This window comes from Artemia sp. Qi Xiang Cuo, chromosome 6, assembly GCF_049724085.1.
Source record: "Artemia sp. Qi Xiang Cuo chromosome 6, ASM4972408v1, whole genome shotgun sequence".
Lineage (NCBI taxonomy): Eukaryota > Metazoa > Arthropoda > Branchiopoda > Anostraca > Artemiidae > Artemia > Artemia sp. Qi Xiang Cuo.
The window spans coordinates 63,972,561-63,995,456 of record NC_142799.1 but is presented as its reverse complement, the minus strand read 5'-3'; the positions used below and the strand labels follow the sequence as shown (position 1 = coordinate 63,995,456).

General features: G+C 36.6%; 1 protein-coding gene across 3 annotated transcripts in view; it reads right to left on the bottom strand.

Moving 5' to 3' along the window:
* Positions 1–22,896, bottom strand: part of LOC148951506 (protoheme IX farnesyltransferase, mitochondrial-like) — a 164,249-nt gene that overhangs the window by 102,435 nt on the left and 38,918 nt on the right. For all 3 annotated transcript variants that reach the window (XM_089090302.1, XM_089090301.1, XM_089090303.1), the window contains exons 2-3: positions 19,602–19,745; positions 4,746–4,941 (exon numbers count right to left, since the gene is read on the bottom strand). In XM_089090302.1, the coding sequence (XP_088946428.1) occupies positions 4,746–4,941; positions 19,602–19,725 (320 nt within the window). In that variant the 5' untranslated portion in view covers positions 19,726–19,745. The remainder of the gene's footprint in view (positions 1–4,745; positions 4,942–19,601; positions 19,746–22,896) is intronic.

The following is a 22,896-nucleotide window of genomic DNA, read 5'->3' as shown; positions in this document are numbered from 1 at the left end:
AATAAATAAAGACAATTTGCATAAATGCTATAACAAACTATATCTTTTTAAATGGTAATTTTTTGTTACTATGGGTCGCGGTTTGTTTTTAATAGGTTTCCGTTACTGCTGCAGCCACAATTACAAGCCATTAGTTTTTTTTTTAAGCTGGAGCCTAGTTCAGAGAAAACCAGAATCATCACCACAGTGGTCGACTTTCCTGACCCTTTTATTTTGTGTTACCTGCACTAGATTCTCTTTGATTGTCAGAAAGTTCCAAATTGATGAAAATAACAAAATGTTAATAATCAAATGAAATCTGAAGCGAGAAGAAACTACCACACACAGGACCCAGACTTCATTTGTGCTTTATTGAAAAGAATTTTATTTAAAGGCGTGTATTTTTATTTATAATATCATCAAAAAAGAATCACCATACCCACCAGGATTGTTAAAAAGGATTAATGAATGCAGAGTGCGAGTTTAAAGTATATTGATATCATTATTGACAGTATATTGACATCTTATAAATTATATTGATATCAATTCCTGAACGGCAGAAAAAATTAGGGCGTTAAGAATCACTGCAACCAGAACTATTTCCAACTGAGGCTCCTTGGTTCAATAACTTTACGATCTTGAATTGTCTTCACGGTCTTGATTTTTAATCAGATCAACAACAACAAAAAAGAGCATTTCCCAGTGCACACTTCTTGCATATGATGAGAGCTGCCTGTTTTTGAGCCCACAAGTTTATTTAAAAGTAATTGACTGAAACAATTCTTTTCAACTTCCTCCCAAGTTATCCCGACTTATACAAATTACTCATTGCTATAACTACAAAACCCTGCAAAGAATGAATCAGTATTTTTTATAGGAATTTCGTATGATGTCATCACGTCATCCTAGGTTTAATGCGATGACCTTTGGGAAAATACAAACGAAGTTTTCCCGATATCGTGACCTCTCCAGATCGTTTTTTTTTGCAGGCCAGAAAGTGCTAGTTTGTTTTTTTTCAGAAAAAAAAACTTCGAGGTATTTTCGAGAAAAACCTTTAGAGATATACAATTCTTGCTAGTTTAAACATAGAAGATAAAAGTGATCAGAAAGGATATTAGTTACGAGAAATAACTCCTTGCCAACTTTTTTTTATGACATCATTCATATGCAAAGGGTAAAAACTTTGCTTATGTACAAACATTTTGAGGAATAAAAAAAAGGCAAGCTGCAAATTTATCTTTGAGCAGTCTTTCTTCCACCTATTATCTTCGATGTCACCTATTTCAAGCGTTTATATTATCAAAACTAAATTCCTCTTTAAGACATTCGCACATCAGAATCATCAAAATAAAAATACAGATCCACCATTATTAGCAAATATGGATAACACTAGTAATGAAAATGGCTTATGTCTAGAAGGACCATATCTTCAAACAGGTGTCGACGAGCTAAAAAGACAATGGACTTGGTATGTTCGTGATGCCACCGGTAAAACCAGAAACTGGGACAAGAATCTGATGGAAATTGAATCATTTGATACCGCCGCAGGCTTTTGGACGCTTCAACAACATATTAAAGATCCCAGTCAAATCACAGAGCCCAAGAACCTAAGTATTTTCAGAAAGGGTATATCCCCTAGATGGGAAGATCCAGCCAATAAGGGTGGAGGACAGTTTGCAATGACCATCAATAGAAACGAATTGGGCAGTAGTGAGAAAATTGATAGACTTTGGCTAGACTTGATATTGCTTATGATTGGAGAATATTTTGGCGAATTAAATGTCAAAATTCACGGTATTGACTTAGCTGTACGTAGTAGTAAATACATAGTTGCTTTGTGGGTAGGAGAGTTTGATGAAAAGACCAAGAATCTGATGATTAGGTCTGGAATTGAAAGACTAAAAAGAATCAGCGATGTTGAAGTTGAATTTGAAATCTTTACATGGTGAAAGTGAACAGAAAAAGCGGAGAGAAAATTCAAAAGCTGATGTCTATTATTGGTATTAATTCTAACGCACAAATAATTTCGCGGAAGTTTATTTTAATTCAAAATAAAGCAAGTTGGATTGGTTGATGAATTTGTAAAATGAATACAGATTTTCATTTTCCCTTTTTGTAATTTCATCGCATCAAATAGAACTACGAAAACTTATTTAGCATATTTGTTCCAGGTAACCATACCTTTCTAAATTCTCTAAACATTAGGCGGTCTTTGAGCAAGAAGTGCTCAGACGTTATTTTTTCAATCACGATCAGGCTCGCGTACTTTTTTTTTACATAAACATACATTTGCGAACAAACATCCCACACTAAAAGAAGCTTTCTCATTTTCAAGCTCTTTTCTGAAAAGCAGTGTGAAATTCACCCTTGAATAATGGGTAAGGCGATAAGTCATCAGTAACGTACATTTTTAGAACAGTCCCCTAGTTCAATAGACATTATTTGTTTGTCTCTGATCTACTTTAAAGGTTTTCTCCGATGCTTCTGAAAATTTGTCCCTGTTTTTGCCGCTGTAGTGCTTCAGTCTTTCGTTCTTGTAACTTTTACTTTGTTCTTTACTGAGTTTGTTCCTTTACACCCTACTTTTGCTTTCTTCAAATGTTTGTGTTTAATTTGTTTTGTTCCTCTTTCCTTAGTTTTAATAGATACTGACAGCGGTAATATGTATTCTTAACTGTTACGTGTGTCGTCACAAAAAAAGATTTGATAGTTTGGTTACGTTGTTTATTAATAATAATTGATAGCTCAGTTTGTTTTCTTATTAATTTTTTAATATTTTATAAATAGACGCAAAAAACTATAATTTCTGGTGTCTTCTAAATATTTGATTTGTATTATTTATTTTAACCTGTCTTCTTTTTGGGTTTCATTTATTCATTGATAGTGGTTTTTGTTCGTTTTATAAACTTGTATATACAATTTTCACAAAAAGATTACTATTTAAGAAGGGCCTGCAACGTAGATTATGCACAGGAAAAATCCTTAGGCTTTTTCTCAGCGGAGCTAGTATAATAATTTAAAAAAATACATTTGCATATTTGTTGAGACTGGGATATACTGGTAAATATAGAAGGAGCATAAGTAAAATTTTAATTTTAAAGTAATGATTTTAAGGTTTAACGTAAAGTTTAAGATAATAATAAGGCTTTTATAACTTAATTTAATGTCTTACCTTAGACCTTAGATCCTCCGGTGGCTCCAGAGGTGCTTAGGGCATCCAAGAAGAGTCGCCAGTCATCTCTCATCACTACGGCCACCCAGACATCTTCCTATTCAGGTTGGATTGAGGTATTGAGGTTTGTGAGGTTAGCCCGGTAGCTGCGTCGTAGGGTGTTTTTGGGGCGCCCTCTTCTTCTTCTTCTGGTAACACGTGGCTGCCACTGAAGGACGACCTTCGGTAGTCGAGTTTTGGACACGCGGATCACATGTCCGAGGTATCTCCACTTCCTATATTTAATGACTTTGGTTACCAGTGGCTGAGATGTCTTCTGTCGTATAGTAGCGTTTGTCACTTTTTGGGACCAGTGGGAATATAGAATGCACCTCAAGCACAAGTTTTCGAACGCGAGGAGTTTCTTTTCAAGTATTTGATCTATGTGCCAGGTTTCAGAACCATAGCAAAGCTTTGAGAGGACGTTGCTGTTGAACAGGCTCAGCTTGAGTCGGAGAGAGTACTTCTGGCTGCGCCAATTTGAGATAGTTTCCTGAAAGATGCATCAGCCTGACCAATTCTTAACTTGACTTCTCGTTGACACGATTCTGAATTGTGGATAGTACTTCACAAGTACTTGAACTCTACGACCTGCTCTATCGTCTGGTTATTGCATCGTAGGTCGAGTGGAGATCCAGTGTTCGTCATACTTTTTGATTTGTTGGTATTTATCTCAAGACCAAAAGGTTCGACAGCGCCCCTGAGCTGGTTAAGGTAATGCTGGAGCTTTCGTTTGCAGGACTCTAGGAGGCTGATATCGTTAGCGAAATCAACATCTCCGAGTCTCTTATTATCCAACTGAATCCCATGTCCATCGCAGGTCCGGAAAATATAATCAATGATAAGAATAAATAGCAGTGGTGATTTTAATGTAAGGAATACATAAAAGTTCAGTAATAATTAATTTGCAGAGTTAAGTAAAAATAACAAAGTACGGAGAAACTTACACATTTGAGAGGAGCATATTGTCACAAGAGGCAAGTATTAAGTGTAGGCATATCAAGTACGAAGCTGTTGTTACCAATTTTGGTTCAGTGCTCAATTTTGGTTGTGGTTGGTTCACTTTAACCACGGTTCAATCTTGCAGGTTCTATAGGTTCATCATTTAAATAGGTTCAAAATCTAATGTCTAGGTCTAGAACTACATAAAGGTCAAAAGGGTTAGGACACATGAATGAAGCATGTGAGACCATGCCAGATTGTGCTGTTTTGAAATCCAGCTAGAGCCCGGACAAAAAGCAGGATGTCGTTAAATAGGGAGGGAAAGTGTTACTAGAAAAAAGATGAATGAAGTGGAATTTCGAAGAAGGAAGCAGAGTAAACCTTCGAATAAACTAAGATGGAGAGGTGCATGTGAGCTTTTATTTGTCTTAGGTGGCTTTCTGTTACGATGAATTATGAAAAACCAACAGTCGTGGAGACAAAGCATAAAGTCACTTTATGACAAACATAAAGTTGATAAAAGAATGGTGTGTAAATAAACTATTTTTCGGACGGTTTGTAAAAAAAAATTAAGTATTCAATATACATTTTTAATGACCCAAAATTAGCTTACGTTATGGATTTCTGAACAAGAAGACGCTGTTTCGTTCTCCCCATCATTGCATCATATGGAACTTCTAGTAGCTGATTAAATACATGGGATGAGGCGGACGTAAAACCTGTTCCAACAGAACAGCATAGCAAGGTTTTCAAATCTAGATCTCCTGGTCCCATAAAATACCCAGCAACAGCTGAGGTCATGACTAAACCTAGGAAGAAGAACATGAAGAAAATAAATTATGGCATAAGGATCGCTTAAGAGTCTTGACTTTGCTACGGGGCTTCATGCTTCAGTGCAAGGGTTTTTTGAAAGGCTATCAACGAGTAAAGAATTTCGATTTGGTCAGAGCGTCAAGCTATAAAGCACAATTTCTTAACGAGGATGTAAGTACTGAACACTAATTTCAGCCTTTTCGACTATGTTTTAGTGATAGTTTTATTATTATTATGATTTATTCGTTTTTTTTTTTACCAGGAAGGGTCAATTTAGACACCCTAGGGAAAGAATTTGGGATCACGAAGTTTATTTTCTACTCCCGGAAAAAAAATCTAGCATGAGGCTTGTTTTCGAAAAATTTCTGTAAGCTACTCTTAAGAAAAAAAATTAAAAAAATTTGTATCTTCAGAAGTAACCGAGACACTGGACAACGGAATAAACTGACTGACCTGATAAGACTTTAGAGGATGAGTCGAAATATGAATTTGAATCAAAATGTCACGTAGAACCATTTTAACAATTGCTTAAATTTTCAGAAATTTGGCTTTTGTTGTTCGTGCCAAATTTTAACGGAAACACGCATCTATGTTGACTTCGAGCTTACTCTTGTGTTTTGTAATTTCAACTTTTTGGATAAAAGAGTGGTAGAAGAATAACAGGGAGATAAGCAACAAATATTTTACAAGAAATTGTAGAATACATAATACAGAACCTGTCTAAAAAAGGAAAAAAAATGACTACTTCTAATGATTGGAACATCTGAAGTATTCCCAGATTCCATGATTTGTTGGGTTTCTTTTTCTAATCCATTAACGGTATTACCAGTGTTTATATTCGTAAGACAAATATTGCCAACTAGTCTTAACCATAGATATATTACCAGATAACGCAGCAAATCTGTTTTGGAATAAAAAAAATTCAGATAGCCACTATGCATCTAACTGGAATAATGGGAACACTGTTAATAATGAATCGGTTTAGATAATCGGGTTTAAGCAATTGTTTGCTTAATAAACAGTCTTGTCAAACACATTACGCTTCTAACACACTAGGTAACCAATGCTGGTGGGATAGAAGGACACAGATAAAAGGTATATGATACAGATATTTATGGTGTCCTATCTTATAATATTATAAAAAAAAAGATTTGGGTAGCCAGGTGCCTCTAGGCTATGTATGATGATGTTGATGCGTGCTAGAAGCCTGCGAACCTGAGGACAGATGAGCAAGTTCATTGACACTATATAATTATTTGAGTTGGACGTCTGTATTACATACATTTTGTCTGTGTAGAAGGATATGCTGAAGGAGATTGCGACAATATGCTGTCTGGCGTATATTATATGTTAAAGCGTGCATAGTCTTGATTTAGGGCTAGCACTTCTCATGTTTTTATGAGATCTCGTATTTTATTCAGGTTTATCATGAATAAAACATGTAATTTTCTGATGTTTTGTCTTGTTTTCTCATATTTTTCTTACGTTTTTAGAACTATCTATATGCTTTTCCTCATGTTCTTAAGCATTAATTTAAACAAAATATACGCTAACGATAGTTAATCTATCAGTAAGGGGCATTAAGACAGATTAAAAAACGTAGTGTTCATTTGAAAAGTAAAAAGAGTGAAGCTGAAACCTAAAACGAATAACAATTGTTGCTTCATAGATTACGCAAGATACATCCTCAAATTAGCTTAAATAAACTGACTCGTCATAATAGACAGTATCAGCAGACTCCTAGAAACTAGCGCTTTGCTGAAAACACAAAACCAACCCCCAAAACAATCGAAGAAGCAAAATATTCCATCAGTAGCCTGCAGAAAATGAAGATTACATTGGATAACTTTGAGTATATGATGTTAATTGTTTAAAAATCCCCAAGAAATCTATGTTTTCAGCAAAGCAATACGGTAGTCTCTTACTTTCGGGATACACAGCGTTTTAACAATATTTGTGCTTTTTGTTCTCTGCATGCAAATTTATTTCAATCCTTATTTTCATATCATATACAATTAAACAAAAATACCAGTTTTTCAAATAAAAGTTAAGAGTGATATTAACATCAAAGTCAGGAGAAACTATCCTCTGCATGATGAAGGCCACAGGGGTTCTCTCATAACTCTTGACTCTAAAGTTCAATTAGTGATTGGCTGAGGGCTCTTTAGAGTTCAGAGCAAATGCGAATAATTAAAATCTTCCATTCACTAGGCATCATGAAAAGTGAAAAAAAAAATCATCGAACTGTTTTTCTATTAAAAATTCTGTGCTTGAAACACTGGCGGAAAAAATATGATTTTTTGTGCAAAGAATGGGGGTTTGAGGGGTGGCATGCATCCTCATATGCAGGATAATTTCTGTTCGTTTTACACATTAATTTTTCTCTTTAATTATATTTAAAAAAAATTTGTTTTTATTGTTTATTTGCACAAGACTTGAAGGTAGCGACAGAAATAATTTTTATGTAAAGAAGTAGAAAGTAAAAAAATGCTTAAAACATTGTGTCATTCGGGATTATTCAAAACTGCATCGTTGAACGATGCTACCGTGTAATTTTACGAACATCAGATATATCATATCTGATAGTCAATCTATCATATCTTCGCCAATCATCAGATTATCATATCTGATAGTCTGATGTTCAAAATAAAATATCAGAAGGGAAGGAAGCGATCCAAGTGAAACTTTGTTTTTTTCTAAGCAGCTAGATTCAGTAGTGTAATTTTTATCATATCTTCTAGGTACTAATCATGGAAAATATTTCGGTCTTACATTTTGATGATTTTTATTATGCACGAATCTTTATAATATGTGAGTATTCCTGCTGCATCCGATCTTGAAGGTTAGATACTGCATTACGAAAAAGTTGCATTTTTAGGTCTCTGTACATACCGAAATTTGTTTGTGCTGTGGCAATCCTAATAAGCCTGCGTTGGAACCACAATTCAAGGCTTAAAACAATAAGGATCTTCTACACGCAAGGAATTCTTGCAACACTTATGTCCCATTCTCACAAATGGATTCACCTACCCTGCACTTAATATTCAAAGGCAATAATATGGGGGTTGTGATAGTTCAAGTGGATAAAACTCAAACAAAAATGTAAAATCATGTTACAAGTGTTTATTCTTGCGTCTCTGGCTTCAATCCAGCTCCAAGAGTTATAACCTAACTATTACTGTTCACCCATAAAAGCAAGGAATTGATTATTTTTTCGCAAATTTATGATGATACAGCAGGGGAATGCCTGGTTTAAAATAACCGCGGGACAGATCTAAATTCACGAATAATATCTGCAATTATAAAAGTAGTCTCAATTCCAAAAAAACATTTTAAACATAAAGAAAAATGTTGTTTTACATCCTGCTTCAGTCTGCCCAAATTTTCTGCACCGTTGCAGGCCAATAAACTGAATAATGACAGTAAAATAATGAGCTCTTTGTTTAAAGACACCTAGAAAAAGAACCGCCAGACAGTAAATTCATGGTTAGAAGAAATAATGCTGAAACTTCAGCTTGATGTTAATTGAAAATTTAATCTATAACTACTTTTATATTTTTTATTTCAGCTTTTAATTCAAGCGAACCTTTCGTTTTTTAACAAGGCCTTGGGCTTTATTTTACTCATTTTTTTCTGCCCAGTAGAAGTAGGATAAGATACAAAAAATATGTTGCTTTATTTCCCTTTTCTGTTTGGACTATGCCTCTTCACTTTAACAGCCCAATAGACTAAATGATACCAAACAGTTTGTGGTAACGAACTGTAAGTAAGGAGCGACACGACTCAATAGTAACCAAAACTCTAAAAATCGGAGTTTAGTGTTACCCATCAATGGCTACGAGCCTGAGAAGAAAGATCACGAATGCGTGTCTATTTATTTATTTTTTATTTTTTCCCAGGGGTGATTGTATCGAATAAATTGATCCTAGAACATCGAGACAGGGCTTATTTCAACGGAAATTAAAAGCCCTAGTGCCCTTTTTAAGTGACCAAAAAGATTGGACCCTTAATGATTTTATTTGTCTTACTTTCTCTTTGCCTACTCAATTGTGCATGTGGTGATGCTCGGGGGGAATTGTCCGGAGGAAATTTTCAACGTGTTTGGATTTTCTGGAGAAAATTTCCAGGAAGGGGGATTTCTGGAGTGATAGGAAAAAAATGATTAGAGATTAAAAGTTTTATTTCAAATGAAAGTATGCTAAGGCGAATTTTTCAGGCTGAATCTTCTGCAATAAATTTAGCGGAGAGAGGGGGAAAGGAATTTTCGGAGATAGAGAAGTTTACCTTAAGGGTGTAGGAATTTTTCATTGAGGGTGAGCCAGATTTACCGCCACTTTGGAAAAAGATTTCCAAAGAAATTAAATTAAAAAAAAAAATTTTACACATGAAAGCGAGGAGCAGCATTAATGCTAAAACGAACAGAAATTATTCCGTATGTGGAGGGTTGCCTCCTTTTCAAAACCTTGCTCTTTACGCTAAAGTCTTATTGTTTGTCCCGATTTTTTTAGAACGACTCCTGAAACACATAAGTTTTTTTAGAAGTGCTAACAAATTAAACGTGAAGAGCAAGATATTGAGAAATGGGGCAACCCCTTCATATATAGAATGATTTCTGTTCGTTTTGAGCTATAATGTTGCCGCTTACTTTCAGTTGAAAAAACTTGTTTTTTATTTCATCAAATAAGAAACAGGCTTTTTATTCATAGATGCATCCCCAATCAGATGATAAAGTTTCGAGTCCTAGCAACACCGGTGAAAAATAATAAACAGATGATAAATAGTAAAATGACAATTAATAAATGGCAAATATCAAATAATATGCCAGTAGGTTTCTGATCAAAGGAGACGTTGCAGAGAAAGCTAAGCAAACTTAGCAAAAATAATGGCAGACGATAGGCCTACTTGAATTGGAAGTCTGATTGCCGACAAGTAGCAAAAAAAAACAACAACAAAACAACAGAAGTATTGCAACCAGTGGCGTCAATTCCATGGAAATTAGGGGATGAGGGGCTAAAAGTTTTTTTTCGGAATCTAAGAGGATGTAAGCAATTTGTCGTTTTTCACAATTTTTTTCAATGAAATTACTAAAAAAATATTTTCCGTGAAAATACCCCTAAAACACAAATGTTTCACAATAAAAGAGGGCACCAGGAGGACCCATGCTCCTCAGCCCGCTCCCCAACTGACACCATTGATTGTAAAGTTTATATCAAACTCAAATCTGACCTTGATTAATCACGACAAACTAGGCTAATTAAAAGTACTAGGCTAATCACAAAATTTTGCTGATTTTAGTGTTTTTTTTTCTCTCTAGAAAGGGCACTAAAATTTTCAACTTCCAATCGAAAGAGCCCCCTCCGAAGTTTTAAAATAATTGGTTTGATACGAGAGTCCACATTGCTCTTTACTCAGGCAGCTCTATTGTACTGCTTATGTTTATTATTATGTAAACTTACTATAGTATGACATTACATTTATTGTAATATAAAGATATAGATTCATATTATAGAACATATATAATTCTATAGGACTTTCCTTAACTTTTATAGCTCAATAAATTTGTATTGCCAACATCTTAGTTCGTGCATCAAGCGTTTCGCATTAAATTTTCATTGAACTAAAAATCATCCTTTCAGTTCTACTTACTTTTCATTGTAGTTTTTTTTTTTTGGGGGGGGGGGTGTTCAATTACTGTATGGTATTTCAGTAGCACAGTATGTAGCATGCTTTGTGTCAAAAAGATGTGTTTCAAGTAATTTTTTTTTCTTGGAATTTTCCAGTTGCTAACCCGTCATGTTTGGACCCCAGAATTCTGGCTCAATGACAATTACAAAAAGTTTAACGATAAAGAGACAGGTTATAGTAAAAATTGTACACGTGTATAACTGCATCTAAAGGTTCGAAGTTCAAATCTTGTCAAACAGTTCGTGGTAACGAACTATAAGTAAGGAGCGGTGTGGCTCAATAGTAACTGAAACTCTACGAAACGGAATTTTGATACCAATAGATATATATAAAAATGAATTATCATATATAATATGATTCATAATATGATGTGATCCATAAATATGATTCATAATATCTAAGTTTCATTAAGTTTAGCATTACCCATCAAAGGCTACAAGTCTGAGAAAATAAGCCTTATTTTCTAAAAAGGGGGAAACACCTCTTAGAAGTCAACTAATCTTAATAAAAATCACACTATCATATTCAGCATATCAGAGAACTTTATGGCAGAGGTTTCAACCTCCCATATGCAAAAATGTGGAATTTTCTATTTTTGCCAGAAGAAAGATCACGGATGTGTGTGTTCTTTTTTTCCCAGGGGTGATCGTACTGACCCAGTAGTCCTAGAATATTGGGACAAGGTTCATTCAAACCGAAAATAAAAGTTCTAGTGCTCTTTTTAAGTGACCCAAAACATTGGAGGGCAACTAGGCTTCCTTCGCGCCCCTTTTTTTCCAAAATCGTCCGATCAAAATTTCGTGATGGCCATTTTATTCTTCATAGTTGAAAGGCCTAACAACTATGTCTTTGGATACAACATGAACCCCCAGAACCCCAGGGGAAAGGTCCTAAAATTATAAAATTTGTATATTGTTTATGTATAGTATTTGTTATTGGGAAGTATGCATAACTTTTTGGGTGGGGGGGGGGCAAATTTTCTGCTTGGGGGTTTTGCAAAGGGGAGTTTTCCATAGGGATAGGTGTTTTCAGCGGGTGAAATTTTCAGGGGAAGTTTTACAGTGGAGGACTTTGACATAATTGCTATACAAAATTCTTTTTATATGTCTTGCTTTCTCTTTTCCGTCTCAATTTTACGCTTACAGATATTATGGGTGATTATGGGACGTAAATTTTCAACGAGATTGAATTGTCTAGGAGTTCTTTCCGTCAGGAGGGGGAATTCTCCGTGGAGGCGCTGTCATATTTCCTGGCATTATTTAAAAAAAATACTACTACTACTACTACTACTAACATCTCACCACAGCACCAAGTCTCCTGAGGCCAACACAGCTACGCACGCTCCTCCTCCACCCCAATCTATTCAAAGCCTCCCTTTTTACACCCGCCCACGAAGTTCCCATTTCCTTTAAATCTCTCTTAATGACGTCCTCCCACCCCTGACGAGGACGACCTGCTTTCCTTTTAGCCCTAGACGGTTGGCCGAAAAGAACAATCTTCGGAAATGCGTCATCCTTCATCCGCACAACGTGCCCTAGCCACCTCAACCTTTCTTTCGGTATAGACCTAGAGAGCGGTATTGAATCACATTTTTTCAAATAGCCTATTGTTTGGAATACAGTCAGTCAGCCGGGTACCCAGAACAATCCTTAATCAATTTCTCTGGAAAACATCAAGCAAATCTTCTTCTACTTTTTGAAGCGTCCATGCTTCAGAGCCATATTTAACCACTGTCATCACTGTAGCTTCTAATATTCTAATCTTGGTTTGCAGACTTATCATCCTATTCTTCCAGACTTTTTTTAACTTGTAAAAAAACACCCTGAGCCCTGGCTATTCTATATTTAACATCTTCACTGCTCCCACCATCTTTACTAATAATACTACCAAGGTAAGTAAAGCTGCCCACCTGATCAATCTTTTCATTACCCAATGCCACCTTTTCATCTTCACTTATTCCTATCCTTAGTGACTTAGGTTTCCTAACATTAATTTTCAAACCAATTCTAGCACCCTGAACTCGCAAAACCTCTAACACTTCATTCATTTTGCTCACACTTTCATCTAGGATGCTTAAGTCATTAGCATAATCTAAATCCAGGAAAGTTTTTCCTCCCCATTTGATTCCGTGTTTTCCCATTGCCTTTCCTGCGGCCCTTAAAACGAAGTCCTTCAAAATGATCTATACAAAGGGGGATAGAACACAACCCTGCTTAACTCCTGACTTAATACAAAACCAGCTGCTAACCTCATTTCCTACCTTAACAGCAGCAGTGTTGTTCTTGCACATATTGCATGTCGCTTGATTGTATTTTAATGTTGTACCCGAGAAGGGTATGATCTTTGACACATATCTTCAATCAGCAGGATCGAAAGTTTGATCTTTAATATTAAAAACTGAGAAACAACGGAGTTTTACATATCAGTACTTTTTGAGTTGTTAACCTCAGAGTGACAATTTGGTCGACAAATCCTATACCTTTTCTAAAACCGCACTGCTCTTCTCTTAAAACTTTGTATACGGCATCTCTCAGTCTAAAAAGTATCATATTACTAAGTAATTTACTACCTACAGAGACCAGACTATTGCCTCGATAATTACCACACTTCTTTTATCACCTTTCTTATAAAGTGGCTCAATTAAGGTTTTCCTAAAATCGTTAGGTACTTCCCTTTTTTCAAAAATCATATTCATAATCTTCAGTAGCTTATATTTTACCTCAGAGCCACCATATTTAAGAAACTCATTTACCATCCTATCAGCACCTGGAGCCTTATTATTCTTTAATCCTTTTAGTATTGTGGTTAATTCCTCGTCACAAAACAAATTCTCCTTCACATCCAAGACATCACAAACTTTTTCATTTTCCTCTATATTTTTTCCTGCAACTCTATCTCGGTTAGGCAAATTCTCAAAATGTTCGGCCCCTCTCTCTTTAGTTTTTTCCTTATCGCTAATTGCGACCCCATTTTTATCTTTAACTGAGACAGGTCCGAATTGACTACTCCCTCTCAATTTGTTAACGTACTAGTACAATACTTGACTATTATGCCATCTAGCTGCATCTTCTAGATCCTCGGAAATTTTATCCATGGCCTTCACTTCACATCTCCTTAGTTCATATTTTAATGTTTTCTCCACTTTCTTTATATTCCTTTTGTTTCCATATGATCTATCATTCAGATAATTCTTGTATAAATCCTTTCTCCTTTCTATTAAACATAAATCTTTTTCACTAATATTCTTAGCTGCAGTTCTAGCTTTCTTCCTTAATACACCTTCAGCAACTTCACAAATTATTTTCCTAAAATTATTCATGCCATCTTCCAAATTGTCAAATTTTAAACTCTTAAGTTTAGTATTCAACTGTTCCTGGAATATTTCTATCGAATTCTTATTCTGGAGTCTACCCGCATAATAACTTCCCAGAAGTTAGCTACCCTTCATAAATATTAGCTTTAGATTGACCCTAAACACTAATGGATGGTGATTTATACGTTTAACATCAATAACAAAATTACTATGTACCCTATTATCTCGTATTGATCCTGCCAGTCTTTGGTTCACAATAAGATAACCAATATGGTTTGCTGTCTTACCATCACTTGAATACCATGTTAACTTATGAGCCATTTTATGACCAAACACCGTATTGGTTATAACTAGATTGTTATACCTAAAAATTGCAAAAGTCTGTATCCATTACTGTTTTCTTTTCCTACACCAAATTTACCTACGCTGGGATACCATCTATCCCTATTTCTACCAACCTGGGCATTAAAATCTCCCTGTAATAACATCGTAAGTGTATTCGAGGTCCTGCTTTTGTGCTCCTTTAAGTGCGAATAATATGTAGTCCAGTCACTGGCATCTCTCTCAATCAGTTCTACATAAACTTACATAAATATAGCTTACACCCTGAACAACTTATTCGGAAACTAAACAATTAATATTCTAATATTATTACCTTCCTAGCCTAAACAAGACTTAGCAGCTACCTTATTCATCATGAGCCCTACTCCCTGTCTTTGTGCCCCATCCTTCCTGCCTGAGTAAACAAATTCTATATCAACTAATTTCATGCTTCCTACCCCTGTGATATGAGTTTCTGAAATTCCTAATAAATCCAGTTCAAATCGTCTGAATTCGTCAGTCAAAATGTCGATACGATAGTCATTTTTAATGTTGTAACATTCCAAGTTCCAATTTTCATGTTCTTTAAATCATTGAAATTTTTTTTGCCTCAGGAAAAGCAATGATCTCGGATACCAGTGCAAGACGGGGATCACATATCTTTTCTAGTCTGCATAGAAGGGCTTAATCTAGCTTAGAACCAGACAGCAAGAAGTCCGTGGGGCCTCCAATATGAATGGAGGCTTAGTGCAATCCTGGGCCCATCTTGGTCACAACTTGGTTTTCAGCACTTGGCGATGCTCTTCTATCAACAAGAGTCGAAATCCTGCACAGACAGTCTCAAGCCTATTATCTCCGACTCATTATATATTCATGCTTACAAATATTATGCTACTACGGGGAACAAAAATAAAAATAAAAAAGTAAGTTTTTTTCAACCGAAATTAAGGAGTATTATTAAAATATAAAACGAACAAAAATTATTACTCATATAAAGGAGGTTGCCACCTCCTCAACACCTCACTCTTTACGTTAAAGCTTGAATTTTGTCCCGAGTCTTTAAGAAGGACTACTGAAACACAAGGTTCGTTTAATTAGAACAATAAGAAGCTTTTTTAAGAGTACTAACACACTTTAGCATAAGGCGCAAGGTGTTGAGGAGGGAGCAGCACCCCATATATGCGTATTAACTTCTGTTCTTTTTAAGTTTTAATGTTGCTCCTTATTTTCAGTTGAAAAAACTTTTTTTAATTTAATTTTAGAGGGACCACGTGATTGAAGTAAGGATTCCACTTCCATTTTCCTGAACCGAAAGCAAATACAAAAATTTTGACGTTTAGTTTAAATTAGCTCAAAAACAGTGTTTTACATTCTAGTACCCCCCCCCCTCCTAAAAGTCCTCCCAAAGAGTCCTGACTATCCGTTATCGATTTTTCACGTATGGCTGATGTGCAAATTAAGAAATGCCAGAAGATTTCCAACTAAAAGATATCATTAAAGACCATTGGCGCCCATAAGCTGAATTCCAGGGGGGGAGGGGGGCAAACCTCGTCTAATTGGCACTTTTAATGGTATATAATAGAAATCTCAAAACAAAATATAAAAATAAGGCAGCATCATTAAGCCCGGGGGGGCCAGAGCCACCCCTGCCCCCCCCCATATGGGCGCCCATGTTAAAGACTGCCACATAAGAAAAATCTTATTCTGGGTTTTTTGGGTCTCTGGCGTTCAGGATTTGACACTCTTTTCGCATGGCACTGATTTTAGACCTCCCCCAGGGGCTGCTGAGGTATAACAACGTATGAATGGGTTGGATCGTTTTTCACGAATACTATTTAAGTGTTAAGTAATAATAGTAAGCGTTTAGATAATTCTGAGAAATTGGTAACAATAATTCTCAGTATTTGCTAATACATACGGAAATTTCTGGCATATAATTTCTCTCGTGGTAATTGATTTCCATTTCTAAGATGAAATTAGTAGTGTCTATAACAAAACACGGATCAACTATCCCCAAGCCAAGGATCATTACTAGTTTCCTCAAAGTACTGATCTTGCGGTCACGGTATTATAGACACAAACAGTGTGATTTCAGGGTGGTCAGTTTTAACGCAAGGAAGACAAAGTAGTCAAGTGCCACGTGACAGAAGGTTATGTGGGACTTTAGCCTTATCCGTGACCTCATCCTGAATATACCTATCAAGAGAGTAGACAAACTAAGACTTTTGAGGGCAGACTTTGTACCAAAGCTCCCACAATCTCAATAAAATCTCAATAAAATCTAGTCCTCCTTCACGATTAAGATGAACGTGATTCTTCATTCCAAGAGCTTTATACCCAGCTCGATCACCTCTTTCTAAAAGTCTTGCATTACACATAATGTCAAATATAGATGCCTACATTCTTATGGAGGCAATAGTTGCTCATCCGAAGTCTGCTCTCAAAATTGGAGAAGGACAGACACTGCTTTGGTCTAGCGAGATCCAAAGAAGAGAGAAATCTGGAATTGTTCTTAATAGCTTCGCTTGGAAAGCTCTACTGTCATTCAAACCTATCTAATCACGGATACTGAGAGCGAGAATCGACGGCAAACACGGGAAGACAACTGTTCTTACTTGCTATGAACTGACAAACGATACCGATGATGAATAAAAAGGACGAATTCTACAAGCTACTATCCTCCGAGCTCTCCAACGTACCGCCTGCATGACTATCATATCTTTAGTCATAGGAGATCTTAACGCCAGTATCACTAACAGTTCGGGTCTGTACGATACAGCTGTTGGACCTGTGGTAGTGGATATTCTGAATGATAATGGGAAAAGTCTGTGAAATTGATGTGCCACCCACGCTCTATCAGTCACAAATACATGGTTCGCGAGAAAAGACATTGCAAACAGGCAAGGCTGTACCCAGGATTTGTTTCGGAGGAAGTTTTACTCCAAAAAATATTTTCTGGGGGGGGGGGTTACACACAAAACCTCAAAAAACACATACAAAATTTGTTTATATCCATTTTTGTTATGTTCTTACGAGTCAGACAAACATTTTGTGGGGGTTCAAAACCCCCTAGCCCCCCCTCTGGGTATGGCCTTGGGTACAGGAATTATGACAAGATAAAGAAGATGCTAGACTTCATCAATGTTCGACGACGCTGGCTTTCGTCTGTCTAGAACTGCGGCTCATACAGAGGTGCCGAAATCGACAATACTGGCGTTCTGGAATTGACACTCTTTTCGCATGGCCCTGATTTCAGACCTATCGTCTCTTTTCTGCAAAATTAAAATATTGACTGAGAGCCATCAAGAGTAACTCCTCTTCTTCCAAGAATATAGACACCTTTAAATTACAAAAAGATCCTTCGGTTCGTCAGCAGTATACAGTTGAAGTCTCCAGTCGTTTCAAGGATCTACTAAAGTTTTCATAAAACAGGTCATCGTAGACCACTTTAACAAAAATGTTCTCAAAGCAGCCCGAGAAGTTGGAGGCTCGAAGCAGCATAAAATGGAAGAGTCGATAAGCAGCAAGACGTTAGAATTAATGGAGCAAAGGCAGTGAGCGAGACCACAAGGAGATGTGACGGTCTACAGACAGTTCAAAAAACAACGTAACTATATGCTCCACAAGCATAAGACAGACTTCATTGCGAGCAAGGCCACTGAGCTTGAGAAAGCGGCTCAATAGAAAGACATTGGCGTAACATCCAAGGTTCTGCGTGAGCTGACTTGCCAACAGACCCTAGCGTCTGCAAGTCTAAAAGCAGCAAATAGAGAAACCATACACGATCAGTCACAATGCCTTGGTCTATGGGAGAAACACTTCGATAAGCTGCTTAATTCAGATTGGTCGGACGGCATTGACCCAGGGCTCGTCACTATTGCTGCAGAAGCTACTTCTGCCCCTCAACAGCACAAATTTTTCGCCAAAAGAGATCAAATACACCCTAAATAAACTCAAAAACAACAAAGCTGATGGCATCTGTGGAATCAATTCAGAGCTATTTAAAATGGGGGGTCTGCTATGGTACTTTGGCTACAGTGGTATTCAATATCATCTGGTGTACTAAAGTTATACCGTCAGGTTGGAAGAAAGGAATTCTTGCACCAGTGTTCAAGCGCAAGGGCAGTAAGATAAACTGCGGTAATTACCGCAATGTCACCCTACTGTCTGTTACTGGAAAACTGTTTGCGATGCTGTTGCTGAAACATGCAACAAGTAAACTGCATGCTTTGGGCCACCCAAAACAAGCCAGATTTATGCCAGGAAGATCACACGGTCAAAAAGATCAGTGAAAAAAACTGGAATCCATCAAAAAATCGAATCAACTTCCTTCAGCCTTCAATCAACTTCTTTCATCAACTTCCGTTCTGCCTTTGTTACCGTGGACACAAAATCCCTGTGGCTATTCTTGAATGCTTCACGTCTACCAACAGAGACAGTCAGCTTCTACAAAGACTTTAAAGCGATATAGAAAACGCCTGCCTAGTTAATGGTAAGTTTTCTTCTTCTTTACCCATCAAGGGGTGGGGCAAGAGTGTGGCAAGGAAGCCCTGCAGCAACAGCAACTGCAGCAACTAACCAAGACAAACTCTGTATTTGGACGACTCCTTAGAGCAGTATTTCTCAAACCACTAAATTAGCCGCCAAACCAAAGCCGGACTTCAAAACGCCACTGTCTCAAGCATCATGCTATTCCTTTTTCAGGCGTTGCCAATAAGTCAGATGCAGCTTATATCTGAGTTTGAACATCCGTTCAAACTAGGCTCAAGCAGAAGCCCGTTCCTTGAGGTGGAACAACCATCTACTCTGCCTCTCACCAAGCACCCCTACAAGGATCATCACGGATTTCAATACCACGGAAAATGTCTGGAGACATCCTCAAAGGAGGCTCGGCATTAGGTGGGCTGATTTAGTAACCAACGCCTTCTCAGTGGCAATATCAACCTCAATGGGGCCTCATCCCTAGCCCTGGATAGACTACCCAGAGAAGACTGATAGCACTGCCAACTAGTTCCCTTTACGCTGGTGACCATGCTGAATAAGAGCACTGAGTCAAGCAAGTCAAAGTCACTTTCCGTGGCTCCTAAGAACCTCTTTCTGGCTCTGAGGGCGACTACATTTGTTAGCAGCCTGGCATCATAATAGAAGTGAAAAAAAAATAGAATAAAGTTATTTTTTCACTATCATTGACTTTATTTCTGACCAAAATTGGAGGTAACAACGCTAAAATGGCTGAAAAACAGTAGTGTAAGATAACTTAGGAAATGCCAGCAGTATCAAGTACATGTAGAAAACCATAGGTTTTACCTAACAAAAATAGGAAAAAAAAGATCTTACTTGTCAAACGAGCTTTCCCGAGCTCTAAATACTGGACCAAAAGCTTATAGGACTTCAAGTGCTGTATAAGGACAGTTTTTTTCTCTACCGTTTCTTTCCAAATTACTTCCTGTGTCTGCTGCATGTCATTCGCTGAAATAATATCTAAAAAGGTATAAAACTATGTTTTAGAAATCTAGTTTCATTAGAGTTGTATGGGAGGAAGAAGGGGTCAATGAATCTCTCACGTCACCAACAGGAAATTGAGGATAAAGTTACTAGATTCTCTTACCTAGGTGAGCTTGGAAATATGGAAACTGAACCATCCAATTATTCATCGAAAATTCACTTATACCCTAATTCGCTTAGGAATAATGCAAAACTCTGAAAATAATCTTATGTAAAACCCCGTTAAATAGCAAATGGCTTCACTCAAGTGCTCAAGAACTACTTCACAGCCATTTCACCAACCTCTTCAAAACAGAAAAAGTCTCTGAATTTTAGCAGACAATGAAATAAAAAGTAGTATTTCGAGGGGAAAGACATTGATTAAGTTTGTAAAATTAAGGAGCTACAATACCCTTCTTAGAAAAGGGATAGTTTAGAAAAGGTTAGAATAGTACTATCAATAATAAGGGTCTGATTAACGTTGATCAAATAGGTACGTTAACCTTGTTAAGCTTGTTGAACTTGCTAAGACTACAGACACCTTCAAACAAAACCCCTGATACTAACACTCATTATCAACCAATGAACAAAATAAAAAATGAAGAAAAAAAAGATTGTTTCCGGGTAACCACCCCTTGCGTCTTCTAACTAGTTTTAGTGCTTCTACTAAATCTATTGATTTCATGGTTGCAGCGATAGCTAAAGCCTAGTCCCTAGGTAAGCAGAGGTTTAAAAACACTAGAGGATTAATCGCAATAGTCGAATCTTATTACGAAAACAAATTTATAGTAATTTAAAGAAAAGAGACTGAAAACCCTCAAAAATGGCATTGGGTCGAAATGAAAATTAAACCTTTGAAATTACCATTCTCGAAAACCCCGTACAGATTAACAGGTCTTTACCCTGAAAAACAAGGAAAATCACTCTTTTACACGGGAAGCAGTGAATAACCGTTCTTATTTTTTTTTTTTGTTTTTTTGTTTTTTTTTTGCCACTAATGGCACAGTGGAACATCCTATAGAGCTGTTTCAGAACTAATTTGAAAAAAAAAAATTTATATCAGTGTTGGCAAGGCCATCATAAAGGACCACATGACACCGAAAGTGACACTTTGAATGCCATTTCTAGACTGGAAAGGATTGGAAGTAGAAATGGGTACCATGATAATCTCCAGGGGCGAAAACCAAACCAGAGATTTACAATCCCCTCCTATATGCCCCCTCTCAACGCCCATAATAAGTTTCATAGATCGTCTGCTTGCTATCAGAACAATAGGCTACTTTAAGATCCTAGAGACATGTTTAATGGCTCAACTCAAATAATGGCTCAACTCAAATAATGGCTCAACTCAAAGAAGCATCGAGCAATGATGCCACTTTACGAAACTTCAGGGGGGAGGGCAAAATGTATTTTCAATATCTGGAGGGACAAGTTTGTCGATTTTCATCCTTTTCAAAGAAAAAAATAACATTTTCAATGAAAATACTCCCCTCCCCCCAAAAAAGATATTTTTCAAAATCAGGGGGCAGCTCTCTGTTTCTCTTTTTTAAGACTAAGAGGATCTTTGAATCGGGTTGCAGAGAAATTAGTAGATGTTAGTAGAATTTATATTTTGCCGCATTTATCGGGGCAAAGGTCAATCAGAAAAATAAGCCACAATCAGATACAATAGAGATTAAAGCAAAACTCAGAGACCAATGTTCAGGCTGTGTTTCCAGATGGGACTCACTCAATGATTAGTCGGAAGATCTAATACCTTTTTATAATGTGAAAAGTGATTGAAGAGTAACCAGCCCATCTTCTACTTCCATTTTATCCCCCTCTACCCCCAGAGAAATGCTATCACAATTTTGAGATTCCAAATTTGTTTACAACAGCTGAAAGACCCAGCAAAAATACCTCCGGTGATAACATACAACCCCACCCCTGCTGACCCTGGATTAAGGTGTGAAAACTCCAAGAGTAGAAAGGCCTCAGGAGGTCCCACGCCCACCACGTGGTTTATGGTTTTCTCAGTGAGAATGAAAAAACAGGAATTTTCTCACTTAAAAAACATGAATTTTCTCACTTTGATGGATGTTTTCTTGGATGGTTATGGGTGTTGGTCAATTTATTTGATGTTTTTCATGGATGTCAACAGTAATTCATGTCTGTTTTATGGTTTTTGGCAGTGAGAATGAAAAAACAGGAACTTTCTCACATTTATGGATGTCAACAGCAATTTATGTCTGTTTTCTGGTTCGTTGTCAGTGAGAATGAAAAAACATGAACTTACTCAAATTTATGGATGTCAACAGCAATTCATGTCTGTTTTATGGTTTTTGTCAGTGATAATGAAAAAACAGAAACTTTCTCACATTTATGGATGTTAACAGCACTTCATGTATTTTTTATGGTTTTTGTCAGTGAGAATGGAAAAACAGGAAATTTCTCACATTTATTGATGTCAACAGCAATTTATGTCTGTTTTATGGTTTTTGTCAGTGAGAATGAAAAAACAGGAACTTTCTCACATTTATGGATGTCAACAGCAATTTATGTCTGTTTTAAGGTTTTTGTCAGTGAGAATGAAAAAACAGGAACTTTCTCACATTTATGGATGTCATTAGCAATTTATGTCTGTTTTATGGTTTTTGTCAGTGAGAATGAAAAAACAGGAACTTTCTCACATTTATGGATGTCAACAGCAATTTATGTCTGTTTTATGTCTTTAGGCAAACCTAACCTGAGAAATTGATTTACATAATCGGCGGGGGAATTATTGATTCACGAAGGGGAATTAAGAAACAAACATGGCTTCTTTGATCTTTAGGCTAACCTAACCTAAGAAATTGATTTACATAATCGCTAGGGGAATGTATTGATTCACGAAGGGGGAATTAAGAAACATTATGGCTTTCTTTAATCTTAGGTCTGAGGGATAAACGTTCTTTAGGTCAGAGAGAAAAATTAATATTCTATTTTTAAATAGGGCTTCATTGATCTTTAGTGTCAGGAATTAGAAATGACATCACTTGTTATCTTGGAATTATCCGGGAGTCTAAAGAGATAGAAATTCTATTTTTAAATACGGCTTCACTCAGCTTTAAGTCGGAGAGATAAATTGATATTCTAACGAAACCTTATTAGTGTAGCTAGGAACATTTAT